The sequence below is a fragment of the Tetrahymena thermophila genome, assembly GCF_000189635.1.
Source record: "Tetrahymena thermophila SB210 genomic scaffold scf_8254754, whole genome shotgun sequence".
NCBI classification, from domain to species: domain Eukaryota; phylum Ciliophora; class Oligohymenophorea; order Hymenostomatida; family Tetrahymenidae; genus Tetrahymena; species Tetrahymena thermophila.
This window is the reverse complement of record NW_002476514.1, coordinates 34,750-47,469: the sequence shown is the minus strand read 5'-3', so window position 1 is coordinate 47,469 and position 12,720 is coordinate 34,750. Positions and strand designations below refer to the sequence as shown.

The 12,720-nt window shown below is 21.9% G+C and overlaps 3 protein-coding genes across 3 annotated transcripts in view; 1 reads left to right on the top strand and 2 right to left on the bottom strand. All coding sequences in view use genetic code 6, as the record gives it.

Annotated features, from left to right (window-relative positions):
• The window catches only part of TTHERM_00602940 (transmembrane protein, putative), a gene marked incomplete at both ends in the record, with an annotated part of 487 nt that extends 445 nt beyond the window's left edge, over positions 1–42 (bottom strand). Inside the window, one exon of the mRNA XM_001010529.3 lies at positions 1–42. This exon is cut by the window's left edge and continues 139 nt beyond it. Within this exon, the coding sequence (XP_001010529.3) occupies positions 1–42 (42 nt within the window).
• An 8,502-nt stretch (positions 43–8,544) lies between these two features.
• On the top strand, positions 8,545–9,744 carry TTHERM_00602930 (cell surface immobilization antigen; the record flags this gene model as incomplete). The annotated part of the gene is made up of 1 exon (XM_001010528.1): positions 8,545–9,744. One exon carries the CDS (start codon positions 8,545–8,547, stop codon positions 9,742–9,744), a length of 1,200 nt encoding a protein of 399 aa, XP_001010528.1.
• A 979-nt stretch (positions 9,745–10,723) lies between these two features.
• TTHERM_00602920 (cell surface immobilization antigen) lies at positions 10,724–11,968 on the bottom strand (the record flags this gene model as incomplete). Its single annotated transcript, XM_001010527.1, has 1 exon — positions 10,724–11,968. The coding sequence occupies one exon, from the start codon at positions 11,966–11,968 to the stop codon at positions 10,724–10,726; it is 1,245 nt and encodes a 414-aa protein (XP_001010527.1).
• Positions 11,969–12,720: the final 752 nt, after the last annotated feature.

The window sequence follows — 12,720 nt, the reverse complement described above, 5'->3', positions numbered from 1 at the left end:
TAAAATTATAAAATTTTGTTCTTTTTAAGCTTACACACACATAACTAAAAAGTGAACCAATCTTAATTAAGAAGAATAATAAAATAAGAAAAAGTGTAAATTTATGAATGTGTTATTTAATTAATAGAAAAAAGATTTACTCAGGATTTAGAAATTGATAGATTATTTGATGATTTTCTAATTATGAGAGAATTTACCTATTAGATAAAGTATTAGATAATTTTAATTATTTTAGAAAGTTCTATTCCCTAATTCATTCTAAATAGAAAAATAAGTAATTAACTAATCTTAATTATAAATAATAACTAAACAAAAATTACTATGTAGCTAAGCTTTAAATCCACTAAAACTTTGGAAAACCAGATTGTTAGTAATATTTTATTATTTTTAACTTATTATTTATAAATAGTAGTATTCTTATATAAATATAAAAACTCTAGCTGACCCAAAATAATATAAACACTATAAAAAAATTTTTGAGCTTAGTTATTTAAAATAAATTAAAAAATATTTAATCTTTAATTATGCTTATATAATATTAATTTTTAATATATAAAAGTTTCACATTTATTTAAATTAATAACACCTATATAAAAAAGTAACTATTTTTTCATTTCATTTTTTTAGTGCATTAAATTTGAATAATTTATCTTCCATAGCATAATAATTGTTGGAGGGAGACTTAAAATTACACAAAATAATTATCTTAAAATACTTAATCATAACAAAGGAGGAAAATTAAAATACTGTTAAATAATGTAATAGCTCTCTATTTATTATTTGGATATTTAAAATTAGTGGAATAATTATCAGTAAATATGAGATAAAAATATCAGTTACTGGCTAATTTTTGTTATAATCATAATAAAAGTATAAAGGGGATAATTAATTAATTATCTTGTTTTTATTTATTTAAGTTACTTGAGAATTTAATAATCATGATTACTTGTATTTGTGAATAAGCTAATTAGAAATTAATAGAACAATATCAAAATCTAATTTTCCTTCTTAAGCACTATCAATCTAAACATTTTAGTATTTTTGCTAAATTACTAACTAATTGGCCAATAATTTAGAGGATAATTAATTATCTTGTTTTTATTTAAGTTACTTGATAATTTAATAATCAAGGTTGTATGTATGAATTTTTGAAGTCTAAACATTTTAGTATCTTTGCTAACTAACTAACTAATTGGCGAATAATTTACAAAATTATTTTAATTTATATATTAAATAACTGCTTTTTTGCTAAAACCGCACATATATTTATTACAGCTTTATATTTTAAACTTTTTTCTTAATTTTCAAAAACCAAAACATTGCATTCTTAAAAGCAGAAAAATTATATCTTGAAGTATTAGATAGATCTATTTACTTTTTTATCTATTTAATTCTGGATAAATTTAATTAATAATAAGCAGTCTTTTTTGTATTTTATTTTTATATTTTGATGCGATTTGATCCTCTATCTGTTAAAAAATATTTAAAAAGTTTTAAACATTTTTTAATAAAGAAATATTACAAACTCACATTTAGTTAAATATAAAATCTATTTATCATTGATTTTCAAGAATATTGTTGATATTTATTTTTTTTTAATTATATTTAGAGGATTATAAAGATTTTCAAAAATCGTATAAAGTTATTATAAATTTTTTTCTTTTTAAACTTACATAAAACTAAAAAGTGAATTAATATTAATTAAGAATAATAACAAAATATTTAAAAAGTAATACATATTTTTACGTAAAGAAATAAATAAATTAATTCAAATTTAGTTAAGTATTATATCTATTTATCATAGATTTTCAAATCTATTTATGATATATATTTTTTTAAAATTATATTTACAGGATTATTCAGATTGTCAAATACAGTATAAAATTATAAATATTTTACTTTTCAAGCTTATAATGTAGCTAAAAAGTGAACCAATCTTAATTAAGAACAATAACAAAATATTTAAAAAGTAATTCATATTTTTACATAAAGAACTACATAAATTGACATTTAGTTAAGTATTAAATCTATTTATCATTGATTTTCCAGTCTATTTATAATATTTTTTAAATTATATTTACACAATAATTCAGATAGATTGTGAAAAACAGTATAAAATTATAAATATTTTACTTTTTTAGCTTATAATGTAGCTAAAAAGTGAACGAATATTAATTAAGAATAATAACAAAATATTTTTAAAAGTTATAAATATTTTTACATATAGGACTATAATAAATTCACATTTACTTAAATATTATATCTATTTATCATTAATTCTCAAGTCTATTTATAATATTTTTAAATTATATTTATACAATTATTCAGATTGTGAAAAACAGTATAAAATAATAATAAATATTTTACTTTTCAAGCTTAAATGTGGGTAAAAAGTGAACCAATCTAAATTAAGAAAAATAATTAAACAGAAATTACAGTATAGCTAAGTATGTAATCAATTAAAGCTGTGAAAAATGAGATTGTTAGTAATATTTTGTTATTTATAAATAATAGTATTGTCATATAATTCTAAAAACTCTAGCTGGTCCAAGCCATATATTTATTTTAAAATGCTTAAGTTTAAGAAAATATCAAACTTATTACTTCTAAAAAATAATATATTTACAATAAAAAAAATTTGAGCTTAGTTATAACCAGTGTTGGAATTCGGAGTTGTTTTTTCTGTGAAATGTTATTTTATTCTTAAAAACAATTATTTTCAAGTTGTTTTGATAGTTATAAAAAAAATATAATTTGAAAATAATATTTGTTTTGTTTCTTTAATTCAAACTAATTCTAATAAAGTCATTACTTTTAATGAAAATTCACTTTTTTTGAACAAAATTTGTAAATCTAATTTATAAAAACTTAGAAAATGCATTCAGTAACTACAATAAAGAGTCTCTTACCACAATTTTAGATTCATACTGTATTAGTCTTGACAAACAACATAAGGATAGTTTTTACCGATTTAAATTAAATTATTTAAAATTTAAAGGTTTTTAAGGAATCATTTTCTCATTTTCTAATTTTTGTCTTTTTTATTAATTTGATAATTCTTTAATTATTTGTGTTGAGGTTATGAACAAATTATTAAATCCGTCTATCTATCTATCTATCTATCTATCTATCTATCTATCTATCTATCTATCTATTATTTTTTGAATGTCTGAAAAATTATTTGAAATAAAAATAATTAATAATTTAGAATTTTAAAAAAAAATATTTAATAATTCATTTTATTAAATATTAAAAATGTTTATCTATGTACTTATCATAACACATTAATTTTATAAATATTTTTTGCTTCGAACTAGATAAAAAAAGTTGTAAATTTTTAATATTAATTGTAAATTTATGAATGTATTTTTTAATAAATAGAAAAGATTTACTCAGAATTTAGAAATCATTTGGTGATCTTTTAATTTTGAGCGAATTTGCTTGCTTATCAGATAAAGTATTAATTAGATAATTTGAATTATTTTTGAAAGGTCTATTGCCTAATTCATTCTAAATAGAAAATAACTAAAAAATATTTTAAGTAAATTCTCTTTCTTAAAATATTTTTTATTTTATTAATTTAAACCAATTTATTAAAAAATAAACAGTCTGTCTTTTTTGTATTTTATTTTTATAAATTTATGCGATTTTGATTTCTATCTGCTTCAAAAATATTTAAAAACTTTTTAATGTTTTTTCATAAAGAAATATAACAAATTCACATTTAGTTAAGTATAATATCTATTTATCATTGATTTTCAAGTCTATTAATGATATTTACAGGACTATTCAGATTGTCAAAAAGCGTATAAAATTAAAAAATTTTTCTTTTCAATCTTACACATAACTGAAAAGTGAACCAATCTTACTTAATTAAGAAAGAATAATAAAATGTTTAAAAAGTTATAAATGTGTTTTCATAAAGAAATATAACAAACTCAGATTTAGTTAATTATTATATCTATTTACCATTGATTTTCAAGTCTATTTACGATTATTTTATTTTTTTAATTATATTTATAAGACTATTCAGTTTGTCAAAAAGCGTATAAAATTTTTCTTTTCAATCTTACACATAACTAAAAAGTGAACCAATCTTAATTAATTATGAAAGAATAATAATAAAATATTTAAAAAGTTATAAATATGTTTTCATAAAGAAGTATAACAGAATCACATTTAGTTAAGTATAATATCTATTTATCATTGATTTTCAAGTCTATTAATGATATTTTTTTTTTTAAATGATATTTACAGCACTATTCAGATTGTCAAAAAGCGTATAAAATTATAAAATTTTTCTTTTCAATCTTACACATAACTAAAAAGTGAACCAATCTTACTTACTTAATTAAAAAAGAATAATAATAAAATATTTAAAAAGTTATAAATATGTTTTCATAAAGAAATATAACAGATTCACATTTAGTTATGTATAATATCTATTTACCATTGATTTTCAAGTCTATTTATGATATTTGTTTTATTTTAAATTATATTTATAGGATTATTTAGATTGTCAAAAACAGTATAAAATAATTATTTCTTTTTAAGCTTACATGTTTGTAAAAAAGTGAACCAATTTTAATTAAGAAAAATAATTAAACAAAAATTACTGTGTATCTATCTAAGCTTGAAATCAACTAAAGCTTTGAAAAATCAGATTGTTAATCATTTTTTCTTAATTATACTTATTATTTATAAATAGTAGTATTGTTTTTTAATTATAAAAACTCTAGCAGACCCAAGCCATATTTTCATTTTAAAATGCTTGAGTATAAGAAAATATCAAACTTATTACTTTTAAAAATAATATTTTTACTATCAAAAAAAAATTTTGAGCTTAGCTATAGCACAAATATTTTTCATAAATTCAGGCTTGAGGCTAGTTTTTTAGGCTTGCTTGTAAACAACATTAACATATAATATTCATTTAAGATAAAAAATATACTATCTTCATTTATCATTTTTTTATTTAAATTATTATAAACCACATACAAAATACATAAATATATATAAAATACTATTATCTAAATTTATTTAATATTATATTAATTTCTATTAGAAAAATAAATAGTTATATGGGATCGAGAAGTAGATGGGAAGAAAAATGGTGGACAATAAACAAATTTATATTTCACCTATATAAAAAAATATTTATTTTTTCATTTCCTTTTTTAAGTGCATTAAATTTGAATAATTAATCTTCCATAACATAATAATCGTGGACTACTTAAAATTTAACAGTGTAATTATTTAAAAATATGAAAATTTAAAATTAATGGAATAATTATCAGTAAATATGAGATAAAAATATCAGTGACTGACTAATTTTTGTTACAGTCAAAATAGAAGTATAATGAGGAATATTTTTATTTAATTAAGTTAAGCCAATAATTTTTTTTTTAAATTAATTAATAGATAAGATTTACTAAGAATTTAGAAATTGATAAATTATTTGGTCTTCAAATTATCAACGAATTTGCTTATCAGATAAAGTATTAATTAGATAATTTGAATTATTTTTTAAAGGTCTATTATCCCTTACTACATTCTGAATAGAAAAATAACTAAAAAATATTTTAAGTAAATTCGCTTTCTTAAAATATATTTGTATGCAGTCTTTTTTGTATTTTATTTTTTATAAATTTATGCGATTTTAATTCCTCTTTCCCTTTAAAAATATTAAAAAAGTTATAAATATTTTTTCATAAAGAAATATAACAAACAAACTCACATTTAGCTAAATATTACATGTATCTATTTATCATTCATTTTCAAGTCTATTAATGATACTTTTTAAAAAAATTGTATTTACAGGATAATACAGATTGTCAAAAAGTGTATAAAATTAAAAGTTTTTTTCTTTTAACCTTACAAATGGCTAAAAATTGAACCAATCTTAATTAAGAATAGTAATTAAACTGATATTAAAGTGTGTGTAGCTAAGCTTGAAATCAACTAAAGCTATGAAAAATCAGATTGTTAGTAATATTTTTATTTATACTTTTATTTATAAATAATAGTATTGTTATATAATTGTAAAAACTCTAGCTGACCCAAACCATATCTTTATTTTAAGAAAATATCAAACTCATTACCTCTAAAAAAACTATATACTGTAAATGCTCATTAATTAAGGCGTATTTTAATTAAGGCATTTTTTTCTTAAATTTTTTATTCAGAAAATATGGTGAAAATTTATTTATGATGGTGAGAATTATTTTATGAGGATTTATGGTAATTGATATTTAAAAACAACAGATCATCTTAATGCTGAAAATCTTATAACCAACTTTTTAGATTTATGATAATTAATACCTATTCTATTTCATATTTGAAAAATTATTTTAAATAAAAATAAATAATAATTTATAAATATTCAAAAAAATATTTAATAATTCATTTATTTGATTGAATATTAAAAATGTTTATCTAGTTATTAATCATTAAACATTCATTTCATAAATATTTTTTGATTCGAACTATTTAAAAAAATTGTAAATGTATATTATTTGTAAAATACATGAATGTATTTTTTAATTAATAAATAAGATTTACTCAGAATTTAGATATTGATAAATGACCTGATCTTCTAATTATGAACAAATTTGCTTATCAGATAAATCATTAGATAGTTTTAATTATTTTTAAAAGGTATATTAACTATTTAATTCTGGATAAAATTTAATTAACAATAAGCAGTCTTTTTTGTATTTTATTTTTAGATATTTATGCGATTTATCCTCTATCCCTTCAAAAATATTTAAAAAGTTTTAAACATTTTTTAATAAAGAAATATTACAAACTCACATTTAGTTAAATCTAAAATCTATTTCTCATTGATTTTCAAGCATACTGTTGATATTTATTTTTTTTAAAGTTACATTTAGAGGATTATAAAGATTGTCAAAAACCGTATAAAGTTATTATCAATTTTTTTCTTATTAAGCTTACATAAAACTAAAAAGTGAACCAATCTTAATTAAGGATAATAACAAAATATTTAAAAAGTAATACATATTTTTACATAAAGAAATAAATAAATTCACATTTAGTTAAGTATTATATCTATTTATCATAGATTTTCAAGTGTATTTATGATGTATTTTTTTTAAAAAATTATATTTATAGGATTATTCAGATTGTCAAAAACAGTTTAAAATTGTCAGTATTTTACTTTTCAAGCTTATAATTTAGCTAAAAAGTGAACCAGTCTTAATTAAGAATAATAACAAAATATTTAAAAAGTAATACATATTTTTACATAAAGAACTATAATAAAATCATATTTAGTTAAGTATTATATCTATTTATCTTAGATTTTCAAGTCTATTTAAGATATTTATTTTTTTTTAAATTATATTTACAGTATTATTCAGATTGTCAAAACCAGTATAAAATTATCAATATTTTACTTTTTTAGCTAAAAAAGTTGCTAAAAAGTGAACCAATTTTAATTAAGAATAATAACAAAATATTTAAAAAGTAATACATATTTTTACATAAAGAACTATAATAAAATCATATTTAGTTAAGTATTATATCTATTTATCATAGATTTTCAAGTGTATTTATGATGTATTTTTTTTTAAAAATTATATTTATAGGATTATTCAGATTGTCAAAACAGTATAAAATTGTCAGTATTTTACTTTTCAAGCTTATAATGTAGCTAAAAAGTGAACCAGTCTTAATTAAGAATAATAACAAAATATTTAAAAAGTAATACATATTTTTACATAAAGAACTATAATAAAATCATATTTAGTTAAGTATTATATCTATTTATCTTAGATTTTCAAGTCTATTTAAGATATTTATTTTTTTTTAAATTATATTTACAGTATTATTCAGATTGTCAAAAACAGTATAAAATTATCAATATTTTACTTTTTTAGCTAAAAAAGTTGCTAAAAAGTGAACCAATTTTAATTAAGAATAATAACAATATATTTAAAAAGTTATAAATACTTTTATATAAAGAACTATAATAAATTCACATTTAGTTAAGTATTATATCTATTTATCACTGATTTTCAAGCCTATTTATGATATATTTATTTTTTTAAATTATATTTACAATATTATTCAGATTATCAAAAACAGTATAAAATTATAATAAATATTTTCCTTTTCAAGCTTAAATGTGGCTAAAAAGTGAACCAATCTTAATTAAGAAAAATAATTAAAAATAAATTACATTGTAGCTAAGTATGTAATCAACTAAAGCTGTGAAAAGTAAGATTAATATTTTGTTATTTATACTTTTTATTTATAAATAATAGTAATATTATATAATTCTAAAAACTCTATCTGGTCCAATCCATATATTTATTTTAAAATGCTTGAGTTTAAGAAAATATTGGACGATAAAAATAAATTTTTTTAAAAGATAGTTGGTCTAGGGTTCACTCACTCACTTTTCCCTCTTAATTATAACTATTATTTTTACCTAAATTTGTGTTTATATCTTTCTCAGTTTTATTTAACAAATATAATTAATTAATTAATTAATTAATTAAAAAAGTTTAACAAATAAAAATGTAAAACAAAACTCTAATAATTTGCTTAGTACTTTCAAAGATTTTTGTTTCTGTATTTTCAGCAGCAGGTGTTTAAGTTACTTGTAAAGGTGATTCTATAGCCAGTTGTACTAGTGCTTGTGGAACACCTATAGTTTCAGGAGGTGGAACTTGCTCTTGGAATGGAGGATAGAATTTGTCCACTTGCTAAATTGCTGATTGTAATTGCATAAATTCAGGAACTGCAACTGGTTTAAATGATGCATTTTGTAAATCTTGTATAGGAAGTTCCTAAACAAGCTTTGCTAATGCTGCTGGTACTGCTTGTGTAGCTACTTCTGCTTCATGCATAAATGACGACAGATTAGATACTATGTGGAATCTAAATGATTGCATCCTCTGTAATCCTGCTACCCCTGCATTAGTTAGTTAATTTTGTGCAGCTTGTAGTAGTATAAAATCAGGATGGACTGATGCAAATTGTAATGCTTGCGCAACAGCTGCTTCCCCTCCAACTAAAAATGTTTATGCAAATAGTGCTGGTACTTCTTGTGTAGCTGCTTCTGCTTCATGTAAATCCACTTCCAGAGGATCTACTGCTTGGACTGCTGCTGATTGCGCTGCTTGTACTCCTACCACCCCTGCATTGGTTAGCAGTGCTTGTGCATCTTGTACTGGTATAACTACTTGGGATGATGGAAATTGCAATTCATGTGCAACAACTGCTTCCCCTCCAACAAAAAATATTTATGCTAATGGTGCTGGTAATTCTTGTGTAGCTGCTTCTGCATCATGCACCACTGCCAACAGATCCGGTGCTCCATGGACTATTAGTGATTGTATCCTTTGTAATCCTAATACCCCTGCATTAGTTGGTTCTACTTGTACAGCTTGTAATAGTGTAACTTCAGGAGAATGGACTGATGCAAATTGTAAAGCTTGCGCAACAACTGCTTCCCCTCCAACTTAAAATGTCTTTGCTAATGGTACTTTTTCTTCTTGTGTAGCTTCTTTATATTCATGCAATCAAACTTCCAGAGGTTCTAACAAATGGACTGATCGTGACTGTGCTCTCTGCAATGGTACTGCTAGTAATGCTAATCAATATGCCTCTGCTGATGGTTCTTCATGTCAATCTACATAGCTTTCTACATCAAGTACTTTCAGTGGGTAGATCTTTGTTAGCACTTTGTTAGTTTTATCCTCTTTGTTAATTTGATTATTAAAGTTTCAAACATAAATTTAGAATTTAAAATTGCACCTTTTGAATGTTGGTATATTTTTATATTTATGTACTAATTTGATTAAAAAATGTGTAAAATTATCATTTTAATTCATGAAAATAATTTCAAAATAAACTATTTAAAATATACTTATAAAATTTAAAGTAATAAATTAAGTCTTTATTTTGATTATCATCAGAATTATTTATTACTGATTGGTATCCTTAAAATTTAGAAATTAATTTATTTGTTAAATACAAGTATTTATTTTAGTAAAAACTAAAAGAAAATAGATTGATATAATCATGATTTAAAAAGAAAAAAGAAATAAAATAATTACAAAAAATGCATTAGAATAAAGAATTTTTGCAAGCAAATAAACTCAAATAATATTAATATTCTAAGATAATATTTTACTTATAATCATATAAAAAGTTTACAGCATTTATATTCTCAATATGTCATATTTTATAAAATAAAATTTTTTAAAAATTTACAAAAATTTTTTTAATTTAGGTAAATTTTGAAAAGTTTACTTTTATAATGGAAGGCATACATGATTGATAAGGTATTGAGGATATACTAAAAACTATTTAGATGATTATAAATACAAAATTATTTGAATTTAATTATTCTTTTTGCTTTTTTAAATTTGTGTTATCTTGTTTAGTAAAAGAATTAATTTTTTTTTAAATAAATACTTTCATTTAACAAATAAATTAATTTCTAAATTTTAAGGATACCAACCATTAAGTAATAAATAATTCTGATAATAATCAAAATAAATTATTTTAAAATTTAATAAATTTGTATTTAATAATAGTTTATTTTGAAATTAGAATTATTATCTAAATTAAAATGATAATTTTACACTTGTTTTAATCAAATCAGTACATACATAGATATAAAAATATAGATACCAACAATCAAAAAGTGCAATTTTAAATTCTAAATTTTTGTTTGAAACTTGAATAATCAAATTAACAAAGCAGATAAGACTAATAAAATGCTAACAAAGATCTAACCACTGAAAGTACTAGCTTGACATGAGGAACCATCAACAGAAGCATATTGATTTGATTTACTAGCAGTACCATTGCAGAGAGCACAGTCAGCATTAGTCCATTTATTTGAACCTCTGGAAGTTTAATTGCATGAATATGAAGCTGCTACACAACTACTTCCATCAGTTTTAGCAAAGATATTTTTTGATGTAGGGCTAGCAGTCATAGCACATGAATTACAGTTATCATCTGTCCATCCTGAAGTAATAGAATTACAAGCAACACAACTAGAAGTAGTAGCAGGAGAAGCATCAAGCTTTACGGCAGGAGTAGCAGGTGTACAAGCAAGACAATCGGGAGCTGTCCAAGCATTGGCATTAGTAGTACCTCTACTAGAACTATTGCATGTGAGGGATGAAGCAATACAAGCAGAACCAGCAGCATTAGCAAAAATGTTTTTAGTTTGTGGGCTAGCATTTGTTGCACAAGCATTACATTAGGTATCAGATAAACCTGTAGAGACGGTAGAGCAAGCAGCACAAGAAGTAGTTTATGAACCTTAAGAAGCGGGTACTAAAACAGGAGTAGCAGGAGTACAAGCAAGACAATCAGCAGCTGTCCAAGCATTGCCACTAGTAGTACCTCTACTAGCACTATTGCATGTTTATGAAGCATTAACACAAGCAGTACCAGCAGAGTTAGCAAAATTTGTGTTACCTTTAGGGGAGGCAGTACTTGCACAGGCATGACAATTATCATCAGTCCATGCACTAGTTATAGTATTACAAGCTTAACAAGCACCAGAAACTAATGCAGGGGTACTAGGAGTACAAAGGGTGCAATCACTAACATTCCATGCAACTTAACCTCTGTTGGTGCATGAAGAACTAGAACTTATACAAGCAGTACCTGAAGGATTAGCATATAAATTTTAGGTAGATCCTTTACAAGAAGTACACGTTAAATCAGTTAAACCGGTTATAGAAGTTGGAGGTCCTGCTGTTAGGCAAGTACAATCAGTAATAGCGCATCCCATCGCAAGTGTTCCAGTCCAAGAACAAGCTTATGTACCAGATCCTGTAATTGTAGGTACTGGACAGGTAGACAAACAAGAGTTACTATTATTAGCACAAGCAACATTAATTCCTGATGTTGAAAATACAGAAACAAGAAGTTAAGAAATTATTAAGCAAATTATTAGAGTTTTGTTTTTCATTTTTTTTTTTTTGAATTTTTTTCTATTTAATTAATTATTATTGTTAAAGAAAAGCGAGAAAGATATAAACACAAATTTATACAAAGGAATAGTAGTAGTTATTAAAAAGGGTAATTAATTTTTGAGTGCGCTGGGCACTTTTTGTTCATAAATTCTCTAATACAAGCATCTGTTATAAATTACTGATTACACTATTACCTCTATATCACGTATATAAAAAAATAATTATTTTTTATTTCCTCTTTTTTAAGTGCATTAAATTTGAATAATATATCTTCCTTCCTTCCTTCCATAGCATAATGATAGTTGATGCTTTAAAATTTAACAGAGTTGTTATTAATAAATACTAAAATGTAAAGTTATTTGAATAATTAATTATCTGTAAATATGAGATAAAAATATCTGTGACTGTCAAATTTTTGCTACAATAAAATAGAAGTATAAAGTGGGATGGATTGTTTTAATTTAATAAAGTTACTTGAATAATGATTTATGAATTTTCCTTCTAAGCAATTGATAATTAAATACAACAGATAATCTTTATGCAAAAAAAAATTTAACAACCAATTTTTGAATGTATTTTTAATTAATAGATAAGATTTACACAGAATTTAGAAATTGGTACATTATTTGATCATATTAATTATGAATAAATTTGCTTATCATTTAAAGTATTAATTAGATAATTTGAATTATTTTTGAAAGGTCTATCTATCTATCCACAACTTCATTCTGAATAGAAAAATAACTTA